At 52.0% G+C, this 15,569-nt stretch overlaps 1 protein-coding gene across 1 annotated transcript in view; it reads right to left on the minus strand.

The window, feature by feature from the left end:
• Positions 1–1,746: 1,746 nt before the first annotated feature.
• The window catches only part of LRRK1 (leucine rich repeat kinase 1), a 185,149-nt gene continuing 171,326 nt past the window's right edge, over positions 1,747–15,569 (minus strand). Inside the window, exons 27-33 of the mRNA XM_008068530.2 lie at positions 14,426–14,620; positions 13,282–13,433; positions 10,577–10,694; positions 9,318–9,434; positions 5,577–6,427; positions 5,036–5,137; positions 1,747–3,181 (exon numbers count right to left, since the gene is read on the minus strand). Coding sequence (XP_008066721.1) covers positions 3,004–3,181; positions 5,036–5,137; positions 5,577–6,427; positions 9,318–9,434; positions 10,577–10,694; positions 13,282–13,433; positions 14,426–14,620 — 1,713 coding nt within the window. The 3' untranslated portion in view covers positions 1,747–3,003. The remainder of the gene's footprint in view (positions 3,182–5,035; positions 5,138–5,576; positions 6,428–9,317; positions 9,435–10,576; positions 10,695–13,281; positions 13,434–14,425; positions 14,621–15,569) is intronic.

Here is a 15,569-nt window from a genome sequence, read left to right on the forward strand (position 1 = left end):
ATTTTCCTTACGGCTGGGAGAGGTCCAGTGCTGATGTTTAGGGGCCTCTGTTAATTTGTAATTCCATTGCCTGTTTTTGCCCTTTGCAAGTATTTTTACTGGATTTTCTCTTTTCTTTTTTTGTGGAGACAGAATCTTGCTTTGTCACCCATCACCCAGGCTGCAGTACAGTGGCATGATCATAGCTCACTGAAGCCTCAGACTCCTGGGCTCAAGTGATCCACCTGCCTCGGCCTCCTGGGTGGTATGCACTACCATTCCTAGCTAATTTTTAAATTTTTAGTAGAGATGGGGATCTTGTTTATGTTGTCCAGGCTAGTCTCGAACCCCTGGCCTCAAGTGATCCTCCTGCCTCAGACTCCCAAAGCTGGGTTTTCTCTTTCTTATTGATAGGTACAAACTACTTGTATACAAGATAAGGATGCTATTTGTCACTTTTGGACTTTGTGGTAATTTTTCCATGTAAGTTTCTAATTTCCATGCAGTCAAGTTCATCACCCATTTCCTGTATGACTTCTGAGTGTGGTGTGAAGAGGTTCCCTCCCTATCTCTGTGAGGCTCTCTTGGCTTGGACAGGGGACAGACAGAACCTAGTTTGCAATTGGGGAGTTAACTGGGCAGCTGTGGGGCACTGGGGTAAGAGGAGATGGTGAGTGGCAACCCCCACGGCCCTGCTGAGGGACCAGGGTGAGAGAATGGCAGTGAAGTGGGCAGCAGGCACAGACCCTTGTCCCCCAGGACTCAGTGCTCAGGCTGGTGAGAGTGAGATAGGAGACAGCTAGAGAAAGTCTAGGCAGACAGACAGGTGAGTTCTCTGGTAACAATGTAGTGAACTCCTGGCAGGCCTCTCAGGCTCAGGGTTGGTAAACAAGCTCCCTGCCAGCCTCTCAAGCTAGAGCTTAAGTACTCACTGCTGGGATGGAAAAGCCACCAATCAGCTCACCATTAGGCCCCCACCTCCTGCCGATTGGTCCTTAATACTGACCAATCAAAACAGCAGCAGCTCACAGCTAGTGAGAGCCAATCAGTTTGGACTTAGGGCTATATAAGCACCAGGTTTTGACCCCAGACAGGCAACCCCTTCAGGTCCCCTCCCACTGTGGGAGCTTCTCTGTCCTCTTAATACATCCTGTTTACTCACTTTCCGTCCATCCCTGTCCCTCATTCTATCCCTGTCCCTCATTCTTCCTGGGCATGAGGCAAGAACCTTGACCCTGAAGAACTACAACCTGAAGAGCTGTAGAAGACCGTCAGAGCTGCAAAGCTGTGCACCCTAGAGGCTGGCTTGCCAGCCGATGGAGCCAGTTGAGCCAGGAGAGCTGCTGGAAGAAGGCGAGACTACGAAGCTGAGACACCCAGCAGGCTAGACTTGCCGGCCCACGGCACCAGCAACACTCTCAGGGCTTGACTTGCCAGCCCATTAGAGCTGACACTTCCAGGGCTAGGCTTACCAGCCCCTTGATGACCCTCTCTGGGGCTTGGCTGGCCAACCTACTGAGCTGACACTCTCGAAGTCCAGAATGACCTGAAAAATTCACATCAAGAGGAGGTGGGGGACTCACTTTCCCCACGCCTGTGGCTGACAGAACGTCTCCATCCGTGGAAGCTTCAGGGGGCAGGCAGCCTGCATGCACCATGTTGACCAAGGACGGCCTGCCCATTCTCCCCAGGCACTGAGTGGGCGTGGGAGGGATTGAATCTGTGGGGTTGCCACAAGTACTCGACAGAGGCTACGGTTTCATTCTTGAGAGAGTCTGTTTATTTTCAGATGAAAAGAATCACATCTGCCTGCATACTCCAGCTAATACTGAATTTGATCTTTATAATTTAATTTTAGAAAAGGGTCAGCAACCTTGAGCCAGAGTGTGAGCTCTCATAAACCCCCATTCTGGCTTATGTAGCTTCAAATGGTAACTTTTGGCAAAGATGTGGCTATGTGTGCACATGTGCATGTATGTGTGTGCATAATTCTATAAAAATGTTTGCTGTTGTGCCCGTCAATTCCCTGTCAATAGTTTCCCTCTCCCCTTTCCACATCCTGCTGTGCAGTGACCGTTCCGCAAATACATAATTGGTATAAGTCCCAAATGATGTGATTTCACAATAAGAGTCCTAACCATGGTGATATTCCTTCATTTGTTAAAGTGATAAACAAGATTATTATGTGCAAACAAATAGGGCTTGTGCTCCAGCTGCACCCAAATTTATTTTACGAAGCCATAAACACAAGGCCTTTTCTTGAGTCAGTTGGTTGAGTTTCTCCTTCCTTTTGTCAGCAGCAGAAGAATGTGAGGGCGGAGCCGGTGCCCATGGTGTGCCTCTGGGCTTTCCAGAGGTGGCACTTAAAGGAACTCATTCATTCCCTGGACTGGGCAGCACCCCTCCCCCAGGGTCCTTATGGGGGTTTCCCCACACAGAGACTTTCCTGAGCAGGGAGACATCTGATCTTGGCTTGCCTAAGCCGGGGCCCCAGGCCCCGGGGACTCGGGAGCTTGTGAAATGTGCTGAGAGCCTGGGGTCTCTGGGGGGAAAGGGCAGGGGTCACAGCCTTCTCCTGCCTTGAACTGCTTCCCAACCAGAGCCCCTAGTGTAATTCCATCTGAGGCCTGGGATGCAAATGGACAGGCCCTTTGTGGCAGGAGGGCCCAGCCCCCTTTGTGTGACCCAGCCCAGAATGGGATCCCCCTCCCCCTTTCACCTGAAAGCTGATGGGGGAGGCAGGAGGAGGCCTCTCCTGGCCAGATCCCACTGTCTTCCCTTGGGCTGTAAAACCAATAATGGGGGATGGGGTATTCAGGTAATTCTGCCCTAGAGAAGTGGAGAACCCTCAAACCACCACCAGGCTGGTAACTTCTCAGCACTTCTTAGCAGCAAGGGATTCAGGGGAGAGCTTCATCTATCTTCTGGTCTTCGGAGGCTGCAGGCTGCTAGCTGAGGGGTTGAAGGGGTCGGGCTGCGGCCCTGGGCCAGTCAGCTCCAAGTGTGACAGTTATTCCCCAGGAATTACCTTCTCTTGCGAGTGCAAGCCTCCAGCCGGCACAGCTCCTCGTAAGACTGGTAAAAAATGTCAAACTCCCTGGTGCCCCAGCCCCTCCAGACAGCCAGGCACCACTCTGTGTTTTCATTTTCAAAGCCGCACACAATGGTGTCCTTTGCCACCACAGCAGCGTCCATCAGCACCCTGCAGAGAGAGGGGGTGTGAGAAAACTCACAGGGGTTCCTGCTTGGGTAGGGCTGGGACCCTCATTCTATGCCTACTTGGGAGGACAGAGCGGGCTAAAAGGGCATCATGTGTATCCCAGCTCTCCCCGTTTCTTTCCGGTGCATCAGACTGTGGGCTGAGTCTTTATACAGTCCAAAGCAAGGTCAAGGGCATCAAGTCATGTTCATGGGCATTGTCTGTAAGGGTTCGACTCCCTAGAAGACCACTGATGCCATCAGAGCAACATCCTTGACTCAGACCCCAAAGTGTTCAGAAAACAATACTGACCCAAATTCCTGCTGGTGAATGGCCCATGAACGAGTTTAAGCTTTAACCCTATTCCTTGGTCAACTGAGACTCACAGTGTGATGATTCTTCTCTCATTGTTCCCTTATACTTAGGAAACACAGGGTAATATATCAGGCAGAAAACCTGTTGCCCCAAAGTCATAGCTATAGACAATTTTTTTGAGGCTGTGGACTGTCTGCATGGTCAATAGGTACATTAAAAGTTTCCTTTTGCACCACAGTGGATGACTCTGTGTGGCCTTCCTGACCTGGGGTCACCTCTACATACTGTCTGCACTTCTTCCTTAGGTGCTGTGTGTGCCCTGCATGGCACTGAGGCTATCCTGCAAACCAGAATGTCCAGAGGCCTCAGACTCCCGTGTGGCCTTGCCAGCGCCTTCCTTTCAGCTGGCTGCTTGGGCCTCTTTCTCCTGGGGAGAAAGAGGAAAAAACCACCAGGCAAAGATCAGGGGATACTAGGGCAGGTATGCTGAGGTCACCGGCCTGGATTCTATAGACCCACTTGTTCTAGAAGCCCAACCTGTCAACTGGGAACTCCATTGGTTCCAGGCTGCTGTCCATGGACTCAGCCGGGTCTCAGGAGAAACCCATAACTGCGAGGGTCACCAGCTCTGGGACTCACTGAGAAAGCTCAATGGTGGCAGGCATAGGAGTGGGGGCTACCATGGCTGGTTCTGTGGTCACCGTCCTGCTCTGGGAGAGATAGGCTGAATGGGGTTTCTACAGCTCCTTATGCTTTAGATGAATTAAAGACCTACTACTCGTGGAGGGGTGATAACTCACGCTGTGAAGAAACAGGCCTAGTGTGTGAAGTAGATGTGCTCCAAAGTACACACACGCATGCGTACACGCATACATGCATGTTTGAATTGAGGGGGGTTTTTCATCTGGAAGATTTACCTTGTGGGGCTTGGTAGTAGAGTAAGGGGTATACTCACTGTCACGAGTGTGGCCTGGCACCAGCCTCACATCGCCCCAGTCATGCAGACCATGTCCTGGACAGGCCGCCCTGCCAGCTCACCCTCACAGGGAGACTGGCATGCCTCCTGGGGGCACCCACCTGCAGATGGGCACGGAGTCCTGCCGGAGCCCAGGAAGGGCAGAAGCCGTGACCCCAGGGTTGGGGACAGCAAGGAGTGCTTGTGTCATCTGGTCCCATCTGGTACTGTATGGGCAGGTGGACACCTTGGACAGGGCTCCCCTACTTGGCAGGAAGTACAGTGCGCCATCTGGATGTACCCTGTTTCAACTGCAGCTGAGCTCTGGCCCTGGAGACACACCCCAGGTAGGGCACTTGGTCTACAGGTGCACTGAGTATCCCAGAATGGCCAGTGCTGAGCCTCAAGAAGCTGCCTGGGGGACGACTCCATCTTGCTCCTGTATTGCCTTATGGCCACAATGGTGGAGCCTGCTGTCTATTTGTGAGAACAGAAGGCACTGTAAGACCGTCATGCGGGACCTGGTGGGGGCCTCAGATTCCCATGCCGCTCCCATGGGTCCTAACGGAGCCACCCCTCAGTCTTACCCGTGTGGAGTCAGCTCCCGGGCTTTTAAGACGGCGATGACTCGGCCCCGCTGGGCGCCCGAATCCTTCTCCAGGCCAATGACGATAACATCTCCACCGCGCCTGAGAAACCAAAGCCGAGAGGGGGAAACATTTTTGTTTGTGGCTGTGCTCTCCAGGGGGAATGGAGCCGGTGTGCAGAAAGGCACAGGAGGCAGGGAACAACACACAGTTTCCACTAAGGGATTAGATTACAGAGAGGGTGCAGACCCCGGGGCAGAGGAGAACTTTCCCAGTAGAAACTTAAGCACAACTGGCTGTGGCTCTCCTTTTGTGGTCACCTCAGCTGTGGTGGGCAGATGAGCTTTTGTGCAGCCATGTTTAGATTTGCTAAAGAGAACACTCCAGATTCCAGGTCTAGGGAGCAAAACCTCTTGGAAGAATAGCTCCTGATGGGCCTCCACATTGTCTTTAAAGAGGCCATAGGTTTCCCCTTGCTCTACCCCCAAAGCAGGAGCAATGCACATGCCCTGATGGCGTCCCCAACCCACAGAAAACTTACCTGGGGACCCAAATGAGGTCTCTGACGGCGAGGACCTTCACGGCCTGCAGGTGCTGGCTGAAAGTCTCCCCGTCCACAGGAGTCAGGTCGTGCTCAGACCTGTTGGAGGCAGCCCCAGGCTCATGCAGCCTGTCCGAGTCCTCACAGTCGGTGGAGAAAGGCACACTGGAGGAGCTGGTTGGGGAGCTGGGCAGGCTGGGGAGGGACCTGGCCACCCTGTGGGGTGGGGACGAGGAGTAGGAGGACATGGAGCAGTAGTCAGTCAGCGAGTCCTGGTGGGTCAGGATCTGCATGCCCAGCTCCTTGCTGTACATGATGCTCACGTCCGTGATGGAGTCCCCCTCGGGCTTCTTCGGGCTGGCCGTGTGGCTGCCCGGAGCTTCTGGGTCCAATGGCTGTACGGGAAACATGTCCCTGAGGGGGCTGGGGTCCCCGCAGAAGTACCGGGCGCACAGCTGGTAGGTGGCTGAATGGTACATCACCAAGGAGTTGGCTTTGTCATCCAGGCACCAGACAACCTCATCCCCCCTGCCCTCAGAGCTACATGTGAGCGACATGACCACCGAGGGAGCTGAGTAGGGCTCCAGACGCCTGCTGATCTCCAGGGCCGCACAGTCGATGATGAGGAGGCCTGGCCCGTTGCTGTACCAGACCTCGGACCCGCTGTTGACCACCTCCATGGCCTTCACTGGGTAGGGGTTCTGCCGCATGTCTTCATCTGGGATGCCAAACTTGGACCTGTTGGCTGTGTGTGAGCACAGGTAGGAGCAGTTGTCATTTGGGGTGCCCCGTGCCACAGGAAACACGGCCACAAGCCCATCAGCCAGGCCCGCCAACACCAGGTAGGAATTCTGCGGGAGGAGACACGCAAAATTTCAGGAGAGACACACGGCAGCACTAGGTTCACCTCCATGCACACTAAGGACACGCACTGTCCACCAACACACCTGGAGAAGCACAGCCCCTACAGAGGCCGGGACTGCCACAGGAACGTCTGGGCCCGCTCTCAAGGGGGTGCAACTCAGGCCCTGCAGAGCCACACGCGCCCTCCCTGTGGCAAGGAAAGGAACATGCCCTCAGAGGCAGGGCCCACGGCACCCAGCAAGAGCGTGTGTCACCTGCACCACACTGCTTCTTACAGAGTGGGTGACAGGGAGCTGCCTTCTTCTCGAGGCTGCCAAAGTCTACTATAGAAGCAGGACCAGATACCCTCCCTCCCATGAGCGCTACTTGTTAATGTGAAGGTGGCATCTGTGTGCTGCCCCCTGCCTATAGAGCGCTCCCTGGGAGCAGGGGCTGGTCCCTGTATCCTAACACTGTCCCCTCGGTACTCATTCCTCCCTGTGACCCTGTGACTCTACTTGGCTTTTCTGCTCCTAGTGGATAATAGGCATTTACTGAATGAATTCTAGAATAAATCGCTTCCAATTTGACCCTTGTGGAGGTGCATCTCAGTTGCTGAGCCACACTCCCAGCTTATGTATACGTGAGGATATCTGTGGCCCAGCTGATGTGGACGGGGTGCTTGAGGTGCACTGAAGCATGAGGTTTTCTACAGCTACAAGAGGTCACCAGGTAGAGGCCAAATTTGCAGTACCCATACTGAATGCCTCCCCAGGGCACCTCCTGGGGCAGAGTGGGGAACAGAGTGCAGCTCTGCAGCCTAGAAGAGGAGTCTGTTAGTGGCAAGGTTAGGAGGAGTTCCAGAGAACAAAACCAGAGTCAGGCCAGAGCAGGGGGCTAGGCCGAATACCAGTGAGGGTGCAGGGCAGAAGCCTTCTCATGGGGAGCTAGTGGCACTCAGGGGACTGGCTGTCCAAAGGCATAGAGCTACCAGCCTGCAGCTCAGCAGCCAGGGCAATAGACTCTAAGAAAGTTTATCGAAATCCCTCTTCAGGATTTCAGGGAAAGAAAGCAGCCAAGGCAAACAGGCACGGAGTCTCTATCTGGCATCCCTGCTAGGGCCGGGCAGGGCAGGGAGCACCATGTTTCGGCTGGGTGTGAATGTGCATGCGCGTGCAAGAATGCAAGGTCTGCCCTGTGTGGCTGCGGGCAGGACGGCCTCCGAGGGGGCAGGCACCCTGTACGGGAGGCTCTGCACAGAGCCGGCTTTATTCCCTCTGGTTGTGCGGGAGGTGGTGTCTGGTTGGGGGCTCCGGCCAGCAATGGTCTTCAATAGCACTTTGTGTTGTGTTTTCTTGCATTCTGGTGTGGGCAGGGTCCTGAGCTGGCCAGCCTCGCCCCTGGGGCCACAGTCATAAATGACTCTAAGGTTCATTTCATACCTTTTTTTTTTTTTAAGAAATGAAATTGAAGAAGGGTAGAGAGAAGAGCTCACGTATTTCACGACTGTCAGGAAGTAATACTGATTCTCACATTCACCAAGTGCATGGGCCTAGAGCTTTGTGTATGTTAGGCCCAGAGATCCATCTTACCATCTCTTATTATCCCCATTTTGTAAGAGGGCAAACTGGAATTAGATGATAAAAGTCAACACTTTTTTTTTTTCAGTTGAGGTCTCACTCTGTCACTGAGGCTGGAGTGCAATGACATGATCGTGGTTCACTGCAGCCTTGACCTCCTGGGCTCAGGAGATCCTTCCACTTCAGCCTCCTAAGTAGCTGGGACTACAGCTACACACCGCCATGCCTGACAAATTATTTTATCTTATTTTTGTAGAGATGAGGTCTTGAACTCCTGGGCTCAAGTAATCCTCTTGCAACAGCCTCCTCAAGTGGTAGGATTACAGGGGTGAGCCACCGCATCTGGCCAGTCAACACATGTTAACAAAGCAGCATTAGGAAAAGCTCCTAGTGCATTTACTGTGGGCACCTCCTGCACAAACAAGCCCCTCAGGACAGACAAAACCAGAACTGCTTGAGCAGTGACTGAATCCCAGAGGGAGCCTGGGAAAGCCAGGAAGCTGCCTCCTGCTGAGGGGAGGCTTCTCCGAGGAGGGGCCATGGCTACAGGACTTGAGAGCTAAACAGGAGGCCTTCTGGAAGAGGTATGTGGAATGGCTGCTCCTGGTGGGTCTGGGATGTCCAGGGTCCGGCAGGCAGTGTGGTGTCCTGTGGGGAGGGTGCAGGGGCTGGGAGCAGGGACAGCCTCGCAGAATCTGAGTCTAATCCCAAGTGCAGACGAGCTTCCGGGGCCCTGGGCTGGGGAGAGTGCCAGGCCTGGAAAGTTGAAGAAATGAGTCTTCCAGGCCATACTGATCAAAGAGGGACCAGGGTCTGGGGTGGATGGTGAGCACTTGGGAGGAGAAAGATATGGAAGGAGGAGGGTGGCTGCGTGGCGGAGGTTGGGAGCAGGACCTCCAGGACCTAGTGGCAAGTGGCAGGGGGACGGTGCTGACTGGGCACGTGGGGAAGAATCTCTGGGTGTTGCTGTTCTGCAAAGGGAAAGGGCACACCCACAATTGCTCTCTTGCACCATCTGCACAAATAGGCATATCGCCCGAGTCAGGTGCTGCAGCATCGGATGTGGAAAGGGGGTTTTACTCAGCCCTCAGCCTGGCTGGGCGCTCAGGTTTTCCAAGCCCGAAGGGTGCTGATGATGGCCTGGGTCTGGTGTGGTCTTTCCTTTTGCCTATCTCTAAGACTGTGTCTAAGACGGTGTGGCTCTGTGTCCCCCAGGCCCCAACACAGCCTTGGGCTGTTCCCAGCCAGCTGCTGGAAGACCCACCCAAGCAGGGAAAGGGGTCAGAGACCCATGCACTCACCTTTGCCCGTACCTCACCTTTTTAATAATAGGCACTGCCAAGAAACATGTGACGATAGCTGGGGTGTCCAAGGCCCGCTGGGGTGTGTTTAAGGGGCACATGCCCTTGAGGCTGTAGATGTAGATTTTCTGGTCCTGCAGAGGCAGAGGGGCCCACCATGAGGCCCAGATTGGAAAGTGCCTGCCATTTCCTATGGGGGTGCACTTGGTATTGGGGATCCTCTATGGGTCTTGAAAAGTAACATGGATTGAGGCTTTCTGGTTGGTTACGTATTTCTGTTCTTTGCAGAGACTTTGAAAATGAGAAAATAGTCTAAAAAGGAAAAATAAAACTGCCCATAATAGAAAACCACTCCTGGGACTTGGGGGCACAGCCCTTCAGAAGTTTTCAGTGCTATTTGTGTGTGCACGTGGTACCAATGAAAGTGGACTCATGCTGCAATGCTGTCTTCTCACTGTTCTTTTCATGTGACAATACAATCTAGGCAGAAGCCCACATTCTCACATATTCTAGGAGGGAACGATGCATCCCTTGTCTGTTTTGGGGGTGTTCCATAATTTGGCTAATCTGTTGTCAGACATTTAGCCACCCTCTAGATTTTCACTATTAGTTATTATTCTGGGATGAACATTCTTATAGACCTCTGTGTGTGGAGTGTGTGTGTGTGTGTGTGTGTGTGTGTGTGTGTGTGTGTGATAGTTATTTCTTTAGAATACATTCTTAACACTAAAATTACCAAAGCTTCAGTGGGATGCACACTTGAGACTGTTGATACACATTTGAACCACACTTCCAAACTGCTGGCTGGAAAGCGTGCACCCATCTATCCCCCAACCCATAAAATCAAAGCATTTGCTTTTGGTTATTCCTCTCTAGGTTTCTCAGAAGACAGCTCTTTGGGCCTTTTGTTAACTTCCCTGAAGAGAAGGCCAAAGGCCTTCAGAGCAGACTGGATTTGCTATGTGGACCCAGCAGTGTTATAGGAAAGCTGGGGACATCACCAATCTCTTGGACTTCTCCTCTTACTGGGAGTCTACACCCGATACTCATCACCCTGAATCCTGGCCACTAGCCAGCGACAGGCAGGGTTGAGATGCCCTGGTCACAGTACACCACTTCACGGGACTGATGGCATTGCTCTGGGAACTGCCCAGGATGAGCAAGGGGTTATTTGAAAGTCGAGTTGACCTGCTGTCCTGTGTTTTTATGAATCTGGCCCCCCAGGGGTCACACCCAGTGGAGCCCACCTCGCTGAGGGCCCTGTGGTGGTGGTTACCTCGGTGGCGGTCCACAGGGAGCTCTGGACCTTGAGCTGGCAGCTCAGTTTCATGCCCGGGCAGCTCATCCTCTGCACTTCCAGAAGGCCCTTCTCCGTGTTTACCACTGTGTAGTTCCTACGATGGGCAACAGTTGTACGTTCAGCTCCCAGCAGCCAGGAGTTGCCTCTGTCCCTTGTCCCAGCTTAGCTGGTTAGCTGCAAGCCTCATCCACCTCCTCTGCCTCTGAATTCATGGTTGTATCTTGTCTTGCTCTGAGGGAATCAAGGACGCTTTACCCACTGGGCAGAGCTGGGGCATACTGCAGGCAGAGAAAGGGCATTCCTGATGAGGAGAAAGGCCTTCTTCCTTGTGTGACCTCCAAGGTCAAGAGTTGTCTCCTGGTGGGCTCCACCAAGACCATGCACTGCTCTCCCAATGGCCATAACCTTCCCACCCAGTCATGTGGGGAGTCCTTGATGCAGAGTAGATAAGGTCAAGGTCAAAGACGAGATATTGATAAAATTCCAGAGGAGACTTGGGCAGTGGGAGGGGAGGCGGGGGAACAGCTTAAAATATGGCCCCAACATAAATGTTCTGAGAATGAATGATTTGTCATTTACTGTCCCCGCTGCCCTAGGTGAGTGTCCCGGGTACCCACTGCACAGGAGAGGAGACCGAAGCTGACAGGGTGGAAAGTTACACACCCCACCTCACACAGCTCTTTTCCTTAATCCAAGAGAACACAGTAAGCTGGTGGTTAGGAATTCTTAAGGTAAAGTTTTCTTGTCATCAAGTTTTGGAAACTTTCAATGCCATTGACTGATAACATGTATTTGCAGATGATAGAAATGATAGGAAAATAGCAAACAAAACCTTCCTTCAATGTTATATGGGTTCACTTTTTTTCAGTCTTTTTTATGCATTAAAAAAATAAAATTAGGGGCCAGATGAGGCGGCACACACCTGTAATCCCAGCACTTTGGGAGGCAGAGGCGGGAAGATTGCTTGAGCCCAAGAGTTTGAGACCAGCCTGGGCAACATAGTAAGATTTTATTTCTACAAAAATTAACAAAATATATTATTTTAGTGCCAGCTACTTGGGAGGCTGAGGTGGGAGGATTCCCTGAGTCCAGGAGGTAGAGGCAGTGGTGAGCTGTGATCGTGCCACTGCACTCCAGCCTGGGCGACAGAGATTCAAAAGAAAAAAAAAAGCAAAATTAGGATATTCTACATAACTCATTTAGAAAAAAATAAGATGATAGAAAATCATGAATAATAATATGCCCTATTTCCTCCAACTGTAATTTTGTCATGTGTGAACCCTGTTTATCTGTTTGTCCTCCTTTCTTCCCCACCTCTTTTCCTTAATTCACGGACAAATCTCAAGTTCCAATGTTCTGTGCTTTTGGCCAGCATCTGCCCTCCCCTCCTGTGAGCTTCTCCTGGCTGGAAGCAAGTTTTGAAGGACCTCACATGTCACAGAAAGAGGTCTCTCAATTCCCACTGGGGATGAGCTCCTGTGCCCCGAGCAGAACTGTCTTAGGTATCCGATGTGGGTCTGCAAGATTGAAAAGGTAAAGAAGCATTCCCAAGCAGGGCCCAGCCCAGCAGGAGCATGCAGTGGAGGAGGCAATGCATACTGGCTAGGACAGTGGGTTTCCACATAAGACGGGAATTTCTAGACATCGGTCTTTGATGCTGTCTTTCCAGCACCCTGGCCTCTTGGTTGAGACCTCCTGCATGTTCCTTGGGGATTCCCTTCCCACTCCACCCCAGCCACCCTCTCCCAAGTTCGCACCCCAAACCCTGTCTCTACTACTAACTGTGCCTCTCCCGCCCATCCAATGTCAAGCCTGTGTCTTCTGACCAACACCTCCTAGTTTTTCGGCCCACCCACCTAGTACCATAACCCTCATAGGTTTTTTGACCTACCAAGCTCAAGGACTCTTGGGTACTTTCTAGTGTCTTCCCTTGATGTATGGCATCACTTTGGTTCCATGGTCCTCTCTATAATCACTCCCTTGAAAACACCCTCAGCTCCCCTGGCCCTTCTTCCTCCTGGCAAAACCCCAGCTCTGCTGAGAACTGCCTTGTCACCCCTCCTGCGACAAGGGGAGCAGAAAATGCAGGAGGAAGTCACATGGCCAGGCTGACCATCTCATTTCCAGCGACCTCCCAACCAGCGGACTGTCGTGCTGCCTGCCTACCCTGACTCCCATGCCCACCTCATATCTTCTCTTCCTCCTGGGGTATCCCAACCTCTCCCCATCTTCCTGCTCCTTCCCAGAGAAGAGGAGATGCAAGTAGAAGGGAAGACCCAGGGACTCTGTTTCTGGGAAGCTCTCCCAACCGCTCTGAAACGCTCCCCACCTCACTGTGCATCCCGTTGCTCCAGTAACTGTCTCTCTCCCACCCACAGCACCCCCCAACCTCCACCACCAAGCTGCACATCGCTCTCATCTTAATACAAACCCTTCTTTGACCAGTGCCCCCATACCCCTGGCAGATACCACTTAACCACAAAACTGTACACACACACGTACGTCTATCCATGCAGACTGTTTCCCTCTACCTGCTCTCTCCTGACACGATGCCAGCCTGGCTTCGGATGCCACTATCAACTAAACTAAACTCACTGTGGTCATCATCAATTCTGTTCCCAGCTTCCATGGTGGCCTCCACCCTGAATACCAGCAGGGCAAGGCAGGTGTCAGGAGCTCACCTGGACTCCTCCTTCCCGTCCCAAAACACCACGGTGTACTCCTGGCCCTGGGACGAGAAGAAGGCCGTCTGCTTCCCACAGGGCAGCACATACATGAAGGTGGCGAAGGTCGGGTCCTTCATCTGGCTCACCACCGACAGGGCCAGAGGGCGCTGAGGGAGAGAGGCCGGGGCATGGGTGAGACATTCACAGAGAGATGGGTGCTGATTGTGCCCAGGGGATCAACCGGCTCCACCCAGGGAGGAAGGATGGGATCTGCTCATTCAGGGCCGGATCCAAACAAGAGGCTGAAATGGTTCCAGAGGCCAGAAACAAACCCATCCACATGTCTGGAGCACCATCAGCCATGGTAACTTCAGCTCAGCTTGTCAGGTTAGCCTAAACCCCAAATATTCCATCCCCTCCTCAAGGATATACACTCCTCTTCTCTCTCTCCCCCGTCTCCTCTTTTTTTTAAGAGATGGGTTTTTTTTTCTGTTGCCCAGGCTACAGTGCAGTGGCTATTCACAGGTATAATCATAGCAAAGTACAGCCTTGAACTCCTGGGTTCAGGTGATCCTCCTCCTCAGCCTTCTGAGTAGCTGGGACTACAGATGCATGCCACTGTGCCTGGCTAAGGACACACTCTTCTAAAGAATACCGTTTACTCCTAATACATTAAACAGGTCTGTCTGATTTGATAAAAGAGTTTTAACCTTGAAAACACTGGCCTCTTATACACACACACACACACACACACACACACACACACACACTAAAACAAACATAAAAAACAAGCTTTACCATTCCAATATGACCCCTGCTTCTCATAAGCAAACTTTCCCCAGTACCTTACAAGGAGGTACTTATATTCTCTCTGCTCTTGCATAGGGTGCATATTGCTATAAAGGGGTTGATATTCTCTGTCTGCATGATGAAATGACACGAGAGTGAGAAGGAAAAGAAAGTCCACGCTTCCTGAGAGTGACATACACAAAGAGAATGAAACTGGGTATGTCAGGAGAAGTAAATACCGCCTCCTAAAGAGATGGGCAGAGAAGGGTCACCAGTTGCTCTTCAAGAAGGGTGGGTGAACAGTCACACATGCACAGCCTCCACCATGTGGCAGGACGCCCCAGGGCCCAGATTCTGTGCTCCCAGGTACCTTCTCAGGCTTCGTGTCCCAGCATTCCATCATGAGTGCCTGGAGTCGATGGAACTGCACTTCCTCTGGCTGCCCCAGAACTGGGCGGATGCCTTTGGACAGCTTCTTGGCAATCTGGAGCTGGTGGTGGCCCAGTGCAGGACGCTGTCCTGACAGCAGCTCGTAGAGCACCATCCCATAGGAGAACATATCTACCTGGGCAGAGAGCAAGCCAAGTCAGACCCCCTGAATGGGCCCAGTGACTTCCTTATGCCCCGAGGTGGAGGGAGCAGAGACAATTAGACAAGGAAAACATGGGCCCTGTCCAAAGGGAGACCATTGTCAATCCATTCACTAATCTGCCCATCCATCTCTATCTGTGCATCTGACTAGCCATCTGACCATGTACTTCTGTCCGTTTATCCATGCTCCATCTACCCATCTATCCACCATCTAACCACCTGTTCTTCTGTCCATTTATCCAAACATTTTCTCATCCATCCGTCCATCCCTCCGTCCATCCATCCATCCATTCCTCTGTCTGTCCGTCCATCCATCCATCTATCCATCTATGCATCCATCCGCCCACCCAACCGTCTATCCATCCAATCCATCCGTCTATCCATTCATATGCCTGTCCTTCTGCACTTTTATCTATTCACCTTCTCATCTACCCGTCCGGCAACATTTGTCCATTTATTCATTCATCTTTCTATCTACCCATCCATCCATCTGCCTGCCCACCATATCGTCCATTTACCAATGTCCCATTCATCCTTCCTTCCATCCATCCGATATCCATCCATCCATCCATCCATCCATCCATCCAACCATCCATCCATCCATCCTCACACTGAGAACTTGCTGTTTGTCACCAAGTAAGAACTCCAAGGAGGCTATGGTCTTTATCCTTGAGTATTAAGACAAGGAGGGAAAACACAGACCCTCAGCTCAACATATTTGGTACTAGAAGAGCTGTGTATGCAACTCATACAAAGGGGAGTGATTCTCAGAAAGCCACATGTTATCTCCTCTAGTTTTAATTGTCATAAAAAGGCCCGACAAGGGAAGTTATATAGACCTATATAGACCCTTATAAGAATCAAGGCAGAACACTTCAGCAGGAAAATGACTGAAATAGATCCAAGAATTTTAAATGCGAATG

This window comes from Carlito syrichta, unplaced genomic scaffold, assembly GCF_000164805.1.
Source record: "Carlito syrichta isolate Samal-C Ts95f unplaced genomic scaffold, Tarsius_syrichta-2.0.1 Scaffold311144, whole genome shotgun sequence".
Taxonomy (NCBI): Eukaryota; Metazoa; Chordata; class Mammalia; order Primates; family Tarsiidae; genus Carlito; species Carlito syrichta.